The sequence below is a fragment of the Hypanus sabinus genome, chromosome 1 (genome assembly GCF_030144855.1).
Source record: "Hypanus sabinus isolate sHypSab1 chromosome 1, sHypSab1.hap1, whole genome shotgun sequence".
In the NCBI taxonomy this organism is placed as follows: Eukaryota; Metazoa; Chordata; class Chondrichthyes; order Myliobatiformes; family Dasyatidae; genus Hypanus; species Hypanus sabinus.
In genome coordinates this window covers 130,336,613-130,353,073 of record NC_082706.1, presented here as the reverse complement: position 1 = coordinate 130,353,073, position 16,461 = coordinate 130,336,613, and the positions used below count along the sequence as shown (strand labels likewise).

General features: G+C 40.5%; 1 protein-coding gene across 1 annotated transcript in view; it reads left to right on the top strand.

The window, feature by feature from the left end:
* Positions 1 to 16,461, top strand: part of LOC132397577 (piezo-type mechanosensitive ion channel component 2-like) — a 566,872-nt gene that overhangs the window by 393,969 nt on the left and 156,442 nt on the right. Inside the window, exons 6-8 of the mRNA XM_059976392.1 lie at positions 10,829 to 11,033; positions 11,235 to 11,448; positions 14,152 to 14,320. Of these exons, the coding sequence (XP_059832375.1) occupies positions 10,829 to 11,033; positions 11,235 to 11,448; positions 14,152 to 14,320 (588 nt within the window). The remainder of the gene's footprint in view (positions 1 to 10,828; positions 11,034 to 11,234; positions 11,449 to 14,151; positions 14,321 to 16,461) is intronic.

Here is a 16,461-nt window from a genome sequence, read left to right as displayed (position 1 = left end):
TAAAGTTTGTCATGGATTAGCGTGGGTTATTGGTAGGATCCACAGCTGGACTGAAGTGGCAGATGGAGTTCAATCTGGAACAGTATGATGTGATACATTTTGGAAGATTGAACTTGATGGCAGAGCACATGGTTGATGATAGGATTCTTAGCATTGCGGATGAACAGTGAGATGTTGAGGTCCATGTCCATACACCCATCATATTTGTTGCTCAAATTAATGGGGAGGTGTAAAGAAATTGTATGATTTGATGGCCTGAGTTCAAGTGCCATAAGGTAATATTGCAGCTTTATAAAACACTAGTTAGACCACACTTGGAGAACTATGTTCAGCTCTGGTTGCCTTATTATACAGTAGGAAAGATGCAGATGCTTTGGAGAGGATGCAAAGGAGATTTGCCAAGAGGTGGTGTGGATTAGAGAGCAGAATCATGAGGAGAGGTTGAATGAACTCGGGCTTTTCTGTTTGGAGCAAAGAAGAAGAGGTGCTATGCTGGAGGCATGTACAGAGTGGAGAGCCAGCTCCTTATTGCCCAGGCAGAAATGGCTCATATGAGAAGGCATAATTTTAAGGAGATTGGAAGAAAGAGTTGGGGGGGGGGGGTTAATGCCAGATGTACACTTTTTAACACAGCGAGTGTTATACATGGAAACCACTCCCAGAGGTGGTGGTAGAGGGAGGGGATACACTAGGGAGATTTAAGAGATTCTTAAGCGCATCTAAAGATGAAAGTAAAACAGAGTTATGCGGGGAGAAAAGATATATTTCACAGAGTAGGTTAAAAATTTGGCACAGCATCACGAGCCAAAGGATCTATATTTGTTGTAGCATGCCATGTTCTATTACCTTCTCATGTTAATCTAAGTCCAGACCTGAGGTCTGTTCCAAGAATAAATAATCTTAAATTAAAATAAAGTAACTGTATAATATTTAGTCATTGTCAAAGAATTATATAGCAGGCTTTTTTCCAGCAATGGCCCCAAAGTCTTCAATAGTAAGGCTCATTCAAGTGCTGCTGAAATGCAGTGATAGGAGCTGCCTCTGCGCATCCCCCTTGGGCACTTACACATTCCAAACTCATTCACTCACTAGTTTAGTCAATAAATTCCTTAAGCAATGCAACTACTAAACCTAATCCAGTGGCATCACTGTCCACTGCACCCCAAATCCACAACTTTGCTGATCCAGCTAACCACATAATCATCCAGATCACTGATAGAGATAACAAACAACAACAGACCCAGCCAGCACAGATCACTGTGGCATATCAGTAGTCTCAGGCCTCCTGTCAGAGAGGCAACCACCTGCTACCACTCTCTGGCTTTGTTCACAAAGACAATGTCTAATCCAGTTTACTACTCACCTTGAATGCTAAATGGCTGAACTTTCTTTCCCAACCTCCCATGTTGGATCTTGTCAAGTCCATGTAGACAACATCCACCACTTTGCCTTCATCAAGTTTCCTGTTAACTTCCTCAAGAAACACCATAAGATTGGTTTGACATGACTTATCATGCACAAAGCCATGTTGATCATCCCTAATCAGTCCCTATCTATCCAAATGTTTAAATATCCAGTCTTTTAGAATACTTTTCAATAACTTTCCCTTACTGATGTCAGACTCCCTGGCTTATAAGTTCCTAATTTATTCTTAGAGCCTTTCTTAACCAATCCTATCCTCCCATCCTTCAGCACCTCATCTGTGGCTAAAGATGTTTTATATATCTCTGCTAGGGTTCCAGCAATTTGTGCACTAGCCTCCCACAGGGTCCGAGATACAGATCATCATCACCTTTCGATAGCATGTACGAGTCCAACCACATTGACGTCACAGCCAAGGTACTCACTAATGCCTCTACATCCGCAGGCGGTGAAAGAAATTTAGCATGGGCAGTCGACTCCTGTCAGTTTTTATCAATGCATCAATGATTTTGTCTGGATGCTTAACAGGTTGGTTTGGCAACTGTTCTACAAGTGACAAGAAGAAAAGGCAGGTGTGTATACAGCTCAGCTCCTCACAGGAATTAGCCTCCCCTCTATGAACTCTATCTATACTTCTCACTGCCTCAGAAGAGCAGCCAGCACAATAAAAACCCAGCCCACCCCAGACATTTTCTCTTCTGCCCTTTCCTGTTGGGTAGAAGTTACAGAAGCCTGAAAGCACACAGCACCAGGCTCAAGGTCAGCTTTAATCCCAGTTATCAGACTCTTGAGTGGACCTCGTGTATGATAAGATGGATTCTAGGCTTTACCATTTACCTTGTAAAGATCTTTAATTTTATCTTTTACCTGCACTTCACTCTTTTGGTACTTTTACACTTTATTCTGCACATTATTACTTTTGCAAAGTTGCTATTGTTTTGCTTTATTCTAGCTCAATGCACAATGTAATGATTTAGTAGTAATAAACAATATGCGAGGTAAGCTGTTCACTCTGTCTTGGTATATCTAAAAATAATAAACCAATTACAATGCTAAGAGCAATTCTTGTTTGTCCCCCTCCTCAACAGCAATGTCAATAGAGATCCCCCTATTCCCATTCCCTGTGCATCACTCCTGTAACTTAGTGTCATCACAACACTATGGATGAAAACTCTTGATTAATGTTTTGTGCTAGAGAATTCCACCCAGGATGTGGATTGGAATCGAGTATTTTTGGCATTGCATTTAGATATAGTTACAATATTGCAAACATTAGTGAGAAGTTGGAGGATTGGGAAGCTTTGTAAAAACCAATAGAAAGCAACCAAAACAAAAAGCCATAAGGAGAAAAGAAGATGAAATATGAAGGGAAGGTAGGCAAAAGTAGAAAAGAGGACACCAAAGTTTTTTTTCAAATACATAGAGAGTGACTGTCAAACCACTGGAAAATGATGCTGGAGGAGTAGTAATGGGGGCAAAGAAATGGCAAAAGAACTTAATAAGTATTTCGCAGCAGCCTTCACTATGGAAGCCACTAGCAGTACACCAGAAATTCAGATGGGAGTGTTGTTGCCTTTACTTGGGGAAAGGTACTTGGGAAGCTGAAAGGTCTGAAGGTAGATAAATCACTTGGACCAGATGGACTACACCCAAGTGTTTGAAGAGGTAGCTGAAGAGATTGTGAAGGCATTAGTCATGATCTTTCAAGAATCACAAGATTCCAGAATGGGTCCAGTGAACTGGAAATTTGCAAATATCACTCCACTCTTTAAGAAGGGAGGTAGGCAGAAGAAAGGAAATTAGAGACCAGTTAGTCTGACTAGTGTTTGGGAAGATCATCTGCATGGTTTCCTTGAGGAGATATCTTCTCTAATAAATATGTTGGAATTCGTTGAGAAAATATCAGGCAGGGTAGGCAAAGAATATTCTTTACTTGGATTTTCAGAAGGCCTTTGACAAGGTACTGCACACGAGGTTGCTTAACAACATAAGAGCCCATAGTATTTACAGGAAATATATTAGCATGGATAGAAGATTGGCTGACTGGCAGGAAGTATAAAGTGAGAATAAAAGGGACCTTTTCTGGTTGGCTGTTGGTGACTAGTGGTGTTCTGTAGGGATCTGTATTAGAACTGCTTCTTTTCATGTTTTAAATGAATGATTTGAATTAATGGATTATGGCCAAGTTTACAGATGATATGAAGATAGATGGAGGGGCAGGTAGCATTGAGGAAGCGGGGCATCTGCAGAAGGACTTAGATTGGGGGAAATTATGGTCAAGGAAGAGGCAAATGGAATATAGTATAGGAAAGGGTATGGTTATGCACTTTGGTAGAAGGACTAAGGGCATAGACTATTTTCTAATGTTACGTCTGTAGCCCCCTCCTTTGTGAGAATCACAAGATCACTGTTGGGTTGGGTCAAGGGGCCCAGGAAATGAGAGAGAGGTGTGCAGAATGTCTCGTTTCCCCGGCGATGTAAAGCTATGGGACATGGCCATTGCCTCCGGAAGACAAAGTTGTGGATTGGAGAATCTGCCACGTGAACGCCCTCAGGCAAAGTGGGCTGGTTGAGGGAGAGATTGCATCACCCCCAACCTGATTGACATCTATGACCCTGCGAGTCAGAATAAAAGAGGATCTGTAGGAACAGCCCCTCAGCCGCACCAGAAGAAACGTTAAGCGACCACGTAACAGCAGGAAGTCATCTGAAGGAGGCCCCTTGCGTTCAGTTCCATTGCTGGAATTGGTGGCTAGAACCATGGAAAACGGCTTTTAGCTAACAACGGGGAAACCCAGTCCCCTGACTCAACGGATTGGCATCATAAAAGACCTGGGCAAGTTTAAACTGCCTTGCTCTTAAACCCAAAAACGCTGCAGCTTGAACAAACTGACAGTGACTGTTATCTTTCCATCGGACAATACATTATCCCCTAGACAACGATAGAGCTATTTCTTATTGGTTATTATTATACTCGCGCTTTAGATTTAGTATTGATGACGTATATTATCTGTATGTTTGCATTAATCTTATTTTTGTGCCCTTTATCAATAAATAATTTTAAAAATAGTACCATCAGACTTCAACGGACCTCTCTATCTTTGCTGGTAAGTTATCCATTTATGGGATTTCGTAACACTAAATGGGGGAGAAATTCAAAAATTAGAGATGCAAAGGTACTTGGGAGTCCTTGTGCAGGACTCTGTCCTGAAAGGGAAAGCCACAGCCTGAGAATAGATGCAGTAGAATTGAAGGGACTAAGAAAAGAAAATAGCGGTTTTACAGGAGATCGGGCGGAAAAAGGTATAGTCAGGATAGCTGTGGGAAGTGGTAGCTTTATAGCAGATGTTGGTTGACAGTTTGACCCTAGAGTTGGAGACAGAGTGATCAAGAAAGAGTAGGGCGGTGTCAGAAATGGGCCAAGTGGATTTTAGGAGGCGTGGAAATTAGAGTTGAAGTTGATGAAATAGATGAGCTCAGCATGAGTGAATGAAGCAGCACCAATGCAGTCATCAATTTCAGAGGAGGCTGAGTTGGGGAGCATTACCAGAGAAGGCTTTGAACATGGACTTTTCTACATAACCAACAAAGAGGCAGGCTTAGATGGGGCCCATGTGCATGCCCATGGCTATACCTTGAGCTGGGAGAAATTGGGAGGAAACAAGTGAAAAATTGTTGAGGGTGAGGACCAGTTCTGTCAGATGGAGAATGGTGGTGGTGATGGAGGGGAATTGGTTTGTTCTTTTGTTAAGAAAGAAGTGGAGAGCTTTGAGGCCTTCTTGATGGGGGTCAAACTGAGGCGGTCAGGGTTAGTGAATAGAAAGTTACAAAGGTGTTTGAGAGCATGGGAAGTGTTGTGGATGTAGGTGGGATGGGATGAGGACATGAGTTCAGTGAGGCAGCAGTAGGCAGAGACAATTGGCCTACCCAGACAGTCAGCATTCAGTTCAAGAGGACTGGAGTATAAGAGCAAAATGTAATGCTGAGGCTTTCTAAAGCATTGAATAGACTGTACTTGGAGCATTGTGAGTGGTTCTGGGCCCCTCATCGGAGAAAAGATGTGCTGGCATTGCAGAATGTCCAGAGGAGGCTCACAAATATAATTCTGGGAATGAAATGGTTAATGTATGAGGAGCGTTTAATGGCTCTGGGCCTGTACTCGCTGGAGTTTGGAAGAATGAAGGGGAATCTCATTGAAATCTATTGAATATTGAAAGGTCTGGACAGAGTGGATGTAGGGAGGATGTTCCCTCTAGTGGGTGAGTCTTGGACCAGGGGGCACACCACAGACTAGAAGGACATTCCTTCAGAACAGAGATGAGGAGGAATTTCTTGAGCCAGAGGGTAGTGAATCTATAGAATTCATCACTACAGGCAGCTTTGGAGGCCAAATCATGAGTCTACTTAAAGTGGAGGTTGATAGGTTCTTGATTAGTCAGGGCATCAAAGGTTACAGGGAGAAGGCAGGAGAATGGGATTGAGAGGGATAATGAATCAACAGTGGTGGAATGGTGTAACAGACTCGATGGGCTGAAGGATCTGAATGATCCTATGTCTTATGGACTTATGGAAATGAGTTTTCATATGCAACATAAAATAAAAAGGAAAAAATGTTATTTGTACTTTCACTGACGCCAGGTAAACCTTGGATGCTATTCCTTAAAACAAATATCAAAAACAAGACCAGCTTTTAATGAGAAAGTATTTACGTCTTGGTACTATTTTAAGAACACAGGGATAGAGAAAGTATTCCTTGAACTAAGTTTGTCAGAAGGCTGAGTATGATACTTTGTTGAATGGGTCTTTGTAAAGGCATCAGATAAGTCGTCTGCCATTTTACTGTAATTCACGATGAAACCATTTTTGGACTTGCATGCTAGTTGATGTCTATGAATAACTACTGTTGAAATATGTCTCTCCGAGCTGTTTATACCAATGCTATTTGTCTTACCACCCACTGATAGGATCCACACAAATTGCTGAGTGAAGGAATTAAATTTTAGACCAGTTGACAAATATGGCAAAGGAGTGATGAACGTGATAGGTGAGCAATAGTTTCAGAATCAGGGCTAAGTGTTCAGGTAATCAGTAGGTAAGACTAATTGAAGGTGCCGCCTGTGTGGGATGACGAGTCTGTCGGGACCCTGAGGACTTGTGGAAACTGTGTGGTGGTTTCTTTTGAACTTATAATCTTTTAACATCTTTGGACTATTTTTACTGTGCCCATGGTCTGTTTTTTATCAATTGTGGTATTGCCTGCACTGCTGTAACTAAATGTTAACTATAACTATATGTAACTATGTGGTTTTGTGTAGGTCTTGTAGCTTTAGTTTTTGGTTTGTTGGGTGGTAGAGTTGGTCTCTTGACTTGGTGTGTCTGGGTAGTCTTGTTTCGTCTGGTGAGTTTGGAGCGCCTTTCCGGGGAACGCACTAAGATGGTAGCGTGATATTAATATGCAGCAGCCTCTCCACACTCTGGATTTGGATTATGTGGATTTTCTGATATAGTCTGTTTTGTCATGTGCTTTTGTGATATCATTCTGGAGGAACATTGTCTCATTTTTTAACTGCATGGCATTTGTGGTTTCTAAATGACAATAAACTGAAATTAAACTGAACTGAACTGAAGATTCAGGATTGTCAGTTGCCTTTCTTTAGTAAAGGAGAATGAAATGATTGTTACTCTGGTTCCAATGCAGCATTTAAAAAAAATACAATAAATGTAAAGAACACAAAAAAAAACAATATATATATTAAAAAAAACACAATGTGCAATTAACTGTTATACATAGACTGATTGTACATAAAGTGGTGCTACATGATGTGCAGGTAGGTGTGGTAGGGTGGCTTAAAGGGTGGAGGTGCTTATCAGCCTGATGGCTTGAGGGAAAATAATTGAGTAGATAAATAATGAATTAACCATGATAGTTCAGTTCTGTCATACCTTCACTGCATGATTATTGTAAGGAGCAACACATAACGCAGTTGACATTTTGGGCTGAGACCCCCGCCCCATCAGGGCTACACTCATTTCCAATGGCAATACCAGTCCTGATGAAGGGTCTCAGCCTGAAACATCAACTGTTTACTTCTTTCCATAGCTGCTGCCTGACCAGCTAAGTTCCTCCAACATTGTGTATGTTTTCCTCCGGCTTTCCAGCATTTGCAGAATTTCTTGTGTTTATGATTATTATACTCATAGTTAATATCAATGATTTTTACAGACAGATACGATTAATTTTACAAATAATTCTCCAGAACTGAAAGGTCAACAGCAGAAGGGAATCAGGCTTTTCATTAAACTACCATAGGGAATCATCATTTATATGATCTCATTATTGTAAAAGATAGATACAGTACATTCTATGCAGTGTTTCCAATGTTAAACCAAGTTCCTGTATTCTAGCATCAGGGTTCTCCTAGAATTGCTTCAGTTATACAGTTGCTTTCAACAATAACTGAGCATTTAAAATGAATTAAAAAAAATATGTAATTGCATGCTTAACAAAATACACTCACTCAGTTACTGTTGTTCATGGTAAATCAGAAGATGGGTTGTTCTAAACTTATGATGTAGTACACAATTCCAATGGGAATGACTTCTGTAAGATCTATAAATCAAACTATTCTTAAGTGCTGACAAAAGCCAATTGCATGAAATATATTGCAGACATCTATTGCCCATCCCAGTCTCCCTTGAGAAAGTACAGTAAGCAATCTTCCAATGACTGGAGGGGGTAAGGTATCCCTGTAGTTCTGTTAGGCTTGGAGGAAAGAATTAGGCAAAGGTTTTATCACATGCCTGTCACCCTGATGGAAGATCTACACAGCAAGCATGCTATGCCATGTTGCCTTTTATTCCTTGCAGGATGGAAGCAAATCTAAGAGAAATATTAGGTGCCCATTGCCGATTGGCTTGAACTAATCTATTTTAGTGTGTACTTAGAAAGTTAATCATAATGCTGGGGTCTGGGGTTATACCAAGGCTCCACACCATGTAAGTAAGACAGATTCCTTTCCTTCTCTTTGCAGTCAAAGTTATTGATACCATCCATTTATTCTGGATATTGAAATAAAATTTAAATGTGGTTGTTTTGAGTGTCTCCAGAACATTAATCTGCTTTCTGACCTGTTGGTCCAGTACATAACTGTTCACCTAGGGGGAGATAGTGGTAGGTGTCAGTGGCAATAACAGCTCACTAATGTAGGATAATCTCTTCTTGAAGCATCTGAAATGAAGATGACAATATTGAATATAGAGAGTGTAAGACCCATGTCTACAGAGGAACTTCGCAGAAGCAACAAGGACAAGATGAAGCGTTCTGAATGAATAGGAGCTTTTGGTGAATAGAGGGAGCATTTTAGCAATCAAATAAAACCTAATGCCCTTATACACACAAAACACTGGTGGAACTCAGCTGGCCAGCCAGCATCTATGGAAAAAAGTAAACAGTCAGCATTTCAGGTCGAGACCCTCCCTAATGCACAGTCTGAAAACAATTAATACAGGCTCAGAAAAAATGTGCAGGAAATGTTACTTTTTTAAATTTGCAAATTTAAATTCAAACAAACTTCAATATTCTACAATATAAAATAAACATTTTAAAGCCTTTTATAGATAAAATTCTTCTGTCTTGAATGGAAATTAATTTGGTGAATCAAGTGCAATGTGTTACTTCTACAGGCAAGGATGAAGTCCATTCCTGTACACTATCCTACTGCCAAGTCATGTCTTTATTTTGTAGTACTAAGAAAGAATTTTCAGCAGCACCCATCACCACTCACCACTCACTATCCAGAATCAGCTTGTTAAAACTTCCCGAACAGGTTGTTAACTTCCTCTGATATATTATAATCATTGGAGCAGGACTTACAGAAGATCTGTATGGAGTACAGCCGACCTTAATTACTTGTTTGTAACATTTCTGTTTTCTCACAAAATATTAGATGTAGGGAAATGTTAGTCAAAGTGCCATTATTTCCATAGAGAGGCATTGAAGCCCTTTCCATGTGTGTGATCTGCCCTTTAGCTAAATTACTCTGCAGAATTGAAGTAATTCTGGAGAAATTTATTTTAAAAATATGAAGCTTATGCCTGGAACCTTAAGAGATGAAGGGAACTTTTAGTGGCAGCTTATCAAGCCCTGTTTATGAAACATTTTGTTTCATTATTTTTATGAAACAAAGCAACTTGGGTATAATATAGATTGATATTTATCAAATTACTTTAATAGTTTCTAGAAAGCTGTTACTTAAAAATTTGGGAGAGAGTTTCCTCTCCCTCTTGATCACTACTTCTCTATTGCTAAATATCTAAGAAGTGACTCTGTATTCTGCCCTGAAATTCAGTTCCAATAGATTTAATTGAGCCAAATTTTGGAACAAAGTCAGTTTGTAGTCACCACTGCAAGAAACAAACTGTTCTTTATCTTCATTATAAAGATGACTTTTGAACTTCTGAAGTCAATTCACGCTTTAGAAGTCAATGGAGTTGAATTTTGGAAGCTACAGTTATGTTACTCATAACTACAGTTACTACAGTTATGTTACAGTTATTCAAGGGTAAATTTAAATTTCACTTGCTGAGCGAATGATTACATTGACCATCACTAACATCTGGTGCCTCACCTGAGGCTCACCTCTATGTATAAATGTTGACAGTGAGGATCAACAAGCTGTGGAGCAGTGTAAATATTGGGGGCTGATCTGAATCTGCTTACACACTGTTACAGCATTCACGCATATACAGCAAAAAGGATAATGGAGGCAGGCCAACCATGAATTAGAGCAATGGGTGACTATTTTACATAATATAGTGGTTAATTATTGCAATCATTGTGGCTCAGATGTGAGTGCAGTCAAGAGATGCATCTATAAATCTTCATGCTTGGCATGGGTCAGATCCATATTGTACAAACCGAGATGAGAGCCCTATGAATTAGAAAAAGTAATCCTAAATTAAGCGTAGTTATGTGCATGAGTACCATGAGGTACAGTTCGTCGAAAATCTTTTAGCAGAATCATAGGTAACACACAGAAAAGTGTATCATACAGTGGAAAACAAATTGTGCAGAAAACAAAGACCCAGTGAAAGAGAAATCCATTGCTATGCAAAGAGGTGGTCTGTAGTGTTTCATAACTGAACTCAGGTTAGGATTGTGCAGGTCACTTCAAGAGCCTGATGGCTGTAGGAAAATAGCTGTTCCAGAACCTGGTGGTGTGCAGCTTCAGGCTCCTGTACCTCCTGCCTGATGGTAGCAGAAAGAGGAACACATGACCCAACCTTGGTGACAGATGCTGCCTACCTGAAGGCAGCACCTCCTGTAGATGTTACCAGTGATGGGGAAGGTGGTGCCTGTGATAGATCTGCCTGCATGCAGTTGATTAAAATGACTTTCTTCTTGCAGGAAGAGGAAAAGCTTGAACTGGATGAAGCTCTAATTTATGAGGAAGATTCTGAAGTCACAAATATGGCTGAAGAAATGGAAGTAGGAACTAGGCAAAATATTCTTCGCAGGATAGCAACATATGCATCACTAATAAAAGAATTTATTGGCAATATCATAACAACCACTGGAAAAGTAGTTGTTACCATTTTACTTGGTTTAACAGGTTGGTATGGGTATAATCAAAATCTACTCAATCCTTGTGCTGTTTGTAAATGATTAATTTCCTGTCCTTAGTTGCTCAATTTTAAACATGCTGAATGTTGAATCATAGAAGAAAGATGATATTGATTAAAAATATGTCATCACTCATTCTCTGTTATGTCTCTCTCATTCAGAACCTGATGATTTATTTGTTTTTCTGCAGGTATAACACTACCATCTCTGACCTCAGGTGTATACTTCTTTGTATTTTTGGGGTTATGCACATGGTGGTCCTGTGGGAAGCAGTTTGATCCGCTGATATTCAGCTGTTTGTGTGTATTGATGGCTATATTCAGTGCAGGACACCTCATTGGACTCTACCTTTACCAACTGCAATTGTTTCAAGAGCTTGTCCCACCGGGTGACTTCTATGCAAGGTAAACACAACATGTCTTTGTTAGAGCAGACAAGGATTTGTGGGTTCAGGAGATACAGATGCTGAAAACCTGGAGCAACACACAAAAAAAGCTGGAAGAACTCTTGGTTTGTAACCACCTATGGAGGGAAATATACACACAATCTTTTACATCGGGACCCTTTCCATCGACTGTTTATTTCCCTTCTTAAATGCAGCTTGACATGTTGAGTTCCTCCAGTTTTTTTGTGTGCTGCTGAAGATTAATGTTGCTCAATTGCAGCAAGTGCGTAGGTGAGGGTTAGGGTCTGGTGAGGGTTTGATAGAATAGATTTAGTGTCAATGACTGGTTGATGCTCAGCTTGGTATCTAAAGGACCTTTATCTTTGCTCTGTCTTATAACTAATGCTTTATGAAATCAGCATGTAAATGTTGCAGTTACTGCAGTTTAGATTGTTGGTTTATCCACATGACACAAGTATTAGGAAAAAATTGCAAATTGAGCCCAATTTGTAACTTTGTTTTAAAGAACAAAAAATTGAGCTCACACCCACCTCCCTTCCACTGGGTCCTCTCCCTTTACTCTTCCCATCTGCCCACCGAACTCCCTTATTTTGGTCTATGCTTGACCTTCCTTTCCTATCAAATTCCATCTTCAGTAGCCCTTTGTTACCTCTACTTATCACTCTAAGCTTCTGTGACAATTTCTACACTTCGCTTCTCCATCTGCTTATCATTCCTCCTCACTTGAATCTGCCCATTACTTTCCAGTTCTTGCCTCAACTCCCGTCACCACTTTACACTGTTTTGGATGAAAGCTCTTGACTCAAAGTTTTAACTGCCCATCTCTCTCCACATATGCACGACTGACATAGAAACATAGAAAAAAATTATAGTACAATTGTGCCGAACATGTCCCTACCTTAGAAATTACTAGGCTTACCTATAGTCCTCTATTTTTCTAAGCTCCATGTACCTATCCAAAAGACCCTTTTGTATTCACCTCCACCACTGTTGCCGGCAGCCCATTCCATGCACTCACCATTCTCTGATTAAAAAACTTACCCCTGACATCTCCTCTGTACCTGCTCCCCAGCACCTTAAACCTGTGTCCTCTTGTGGCAACCATTTCAGCCCTGGGAAAAAGCCTCTGAATATCCACACAATCAATGTCCCTCATCCTCTTATACACCTCTATCAGGTCACCTCTCATCCTCTGTCACTCTAAGGAGAAAAAGCCAAGTTCACTTAACCTATTCTCATAAGGCATGCTCCCCAATCCAGGCAACATCCTTGTAAATCTCCTCTGCACCCTTTCTATTGCTTCCACATCCTTCCTGTAGTGAGGCGACCAGAACTGAGCACAGTACTCCAAGTGGGGTCTGACCAGGGTCCTATATAGCTGTAACATTACTTCTCGGCTCCTAAATTCAATTCCTGACCCGCTGAGTTCCTCCTGCAGTTTGATTTCTGCTTTAGCCTCTAGTCTCTGCGGACTCTTGTGATATCAGAAAATGGAGCTAGCTCACTTGAATGTCCAGACTTCACTGTTTGATTATTCAAAGGACCCAGGTTGAACCAGTATATCTTAGCTCAAATCAGCCAAATGCAGTCTATTTGTTAAATATGAATACAATAAAATTCTTGGCATTATACTAAACTTCATCTGGAAGGAGGTTTTCTACAGCAACATTTCCATTTTCATTTTATACATCATTGATTTCAAAGCTCCTCTGGGCAGCATTTCTCATTTGATAATTTTATCACCTTATCTACTGTGACTGAGAGAGTAAATGATCAACTTATTCTACTGTTCATATATTTAATGTTCATTGGGAGGGAAATCTCATTCATTTGGGTTTGAACCAAACATCAAGAGATGAAAGACTAACCTTGTAATTTATTGCACCCTCTGTCCATGCATTAAGCTCCATAACAAATATGAGCTTGTAAACTAGGCCTGTGTGTTAGATGCCTTCATTGAGAGGAGAAAAGAGAGGCCTTTATGGTTGCCCTATCCTGGAGATAAAGATTGAAGAATAGTCCCACAATGAAGCATTTTGTGCATTACCAACATATTGTGGAGGATAGCTCCGTGTCTTGCAATTCTTCATTCAGCATTCAACGGAAAATATACCTTTGTTCTGGCTTTGATCAATGATAATAAAAAAAAATCCGTAAGGAATTTTAAGTAGATTATTATTTAAAAAGGATTGTATTCAATCAGATTATGATAACTGACTGAAGAATCAATCCAGCCTTAACTTCCATATGCATGCAACATGCCTGCAAAAATATGCATCTCAATTATCTTAAATACGTCAACAAAACATAAAATTGTTACGTTCCCTGAACGTTTGGGTAGCTGCAAGCAATCCATCCAGTTCCCATTTTCTGGTGACTTATTTTCACCTCTTCCTTACTGGAGTAGCTATACAAATCCCTTTGAAGGTATGAATTGGATCTGTTTGCCTCACCCTTTCTGGCTATGACTATAGAGTGTGAGGCTCACTGCATGAAAAGGGCTGTCTTCAAGTCACTGTTGCTGTATTTTACTGTGTTTCCTCTAGTCTTCAACCCTCCTTTCCATGGCAACTACTTCACTTTGTCATGCCCCTTGCTAATTTTTGATACTCTCTTGCTTTCAATGAAAATATAATTGTAACACCATTAATATTGCAGTTTTACCATCATTATGAGGTAATCGTCTTCCTTTTTATCACAGGTTGTTTGGTGTAACACCAGTGATTCAGACAAACTGCACAACAACGTGGAAGATTATAGCTAATCCCAACATGTCTTGGCCCCAACATGTCAATCCTGTAATGCTGCTATTATTGTATTATACGTTGGCAACACTCATCCGCCTCTGGCTTCAGGAACCTATTGTAACGGTGAGCAATGTTCAAAATTTATGGAAATAATTCTTGTGTTGTATGTCGTATTGATGAGCCATGATCTTAATATCTGAAATTTGATATATCCATCAGAGGTCTGGTGTACATTGGCTGCCTATGTTGGGCACATGGTAGCGTAGCTGTCAGCTTTACGCTATTACAGCTCAGGGCATCAGAGTTCAGTTCTGGCCCTGTCTGTAAGGAGACTCTGGATGTGTGGGATTTTCCTGGTGCTCCAGTTTCTTCCCACAGTCCAAAGATGTACCAAGTAGGTTAATGTGTCATTGTAAATAGTCCCATGATTAGAGTAGGCTCAACTGGGGTTGTCGGGGTTGCTGGAGCAGCTTGGCTCGAAGGGGCGGAAGAACCTGATCCACGCTGTATTGATAAAAATAAAAATAATTTTAGAAAATTGAATTCTATTCTGATCACCCCATTATAAGAAGGATGTGGAGGCTTTGGAGAGGGTGCAGAAGAGGTATGCCAGGTTGCTGGCTGAATTAGAGAGCACGGGCTGAAATGGGAGGTTGGGAAGTCTTCAACATTCACTTCAACTAAGAAAGAGCCCCAGGTGTGATGACTAGTCATACCATTGGACCCGGACTTCTGGCCCAGGACAGTAGGACTGCCCCAATGTAACGGCTTTCCACTTTAAAAACTTTCCCACACAGGTTTCCTGCTATTGTCATAAACCTGAACATAACCATAACCAATTAGTATTGGTAATTACTTAATTAGTTTAGCACAGCTTCATAAGCAGAAGGGCCAGCTCCTGTGCTGTAAAACCTCAGGATTCTTTAGCCATGGTTTCTCCTACAAATTATCTAATTCAAAGTGAATATCTATATCTAAAGGATATAAAGCTTTCCACATCTAACCTGGTATATTGAGGATGCACGTTGTCTGATGATATAAGAATCTCTGAAATGACTCTTCCTCCCAAAGTGCTTCTTTGATTTGTATAACTATGATTTCAGCTTTCAACTGCACTATTTATACCACATGAACCATGGCTGAACAATTATTTGTGAAGAAATGTAGAGCAACACATAGTTTTAGAAAATATTGGCATTCTTAACATCTTTGGTTTCAAAGATAAGAATGGAAGGAATATTCTGTTGGCTCCCATTCCACATTCCTTCCTGACCCCGTAGGCTTTGATTGTCCTATATTCCAGAAAACCTATCTCTTCACCCCTGCGTTTACATGACTCATTGGGCTAAAAATACAAATAATTCAGAACCTGGTGAACTGTTCCAGCTCAACACACACAAAATGCTGCAGGAACTCAGAAGGCCAAGCAGCATCTATGGAAAAGAGTAAACAGTCGGTGTTTTGGGCCGAGACCTTTCATGGGGACTGGAAGGAAAGGGGGAAGGTTAAAAAAAGAAGGGGGAGTAATGAGGGGGAGGGGAGAAAGGGGTACAGGGTGGTAGGTGATGGGCAAAACTAGGAGAGGGGTGAAGTTAAAGAGCTGGGAAGTTGATTGGTGAAAGAGATAAAGGGCTAGAGTAGGGTGAATCTGATAGGGGAGGGTAGAAGACCATGGAAGAAAGGGAACAGGGAGGAGCACCAGAGGGAGATGATGGGCAAATGGGCAAATAAGGAGATAATGTGAGAGAGTTAAACAGGAATGGAGAATAGTGAAGCAGGGAGGGGGCAGTTACCAGAGGTTTGAGAAAATCGATGTTCATACTGTCAAATTTGAGGCTATCAAACTGAATATAAGGTGTTGCTCCTCATCTTGGCAGTAGAGGAGGTCATATGCCAACAGGTTGGAGGCTACCCAGACAAAATTGTTCCAGGTGAAGAGTTTCAGTCCAAAATGGAGGTGGAGAGGATAATCAACATTGAATTCCTCTGTGTTATCATTTCAGTGGACCTGTCCTGGGCCCAGCACATGTTCAATTACAAAGAAACCACAACAGCACCCCTACTTCCTTTGAAGTTTGTAAAGGTGTGGCATGACATCCACAATTTTGACTAACTTTTAGAGATGTGCTGTGGAGAGTATGCTGACTGGTGGCATCATAGCCTGGTTTGGAACACCAGTGCCCTTGAAAGGAAAATCCTACAAAAAGAAGTGATTGCAGCCCAGTCCATCATTGAGTCTGTGGTGAGGAAGGCAAGTGCAATGT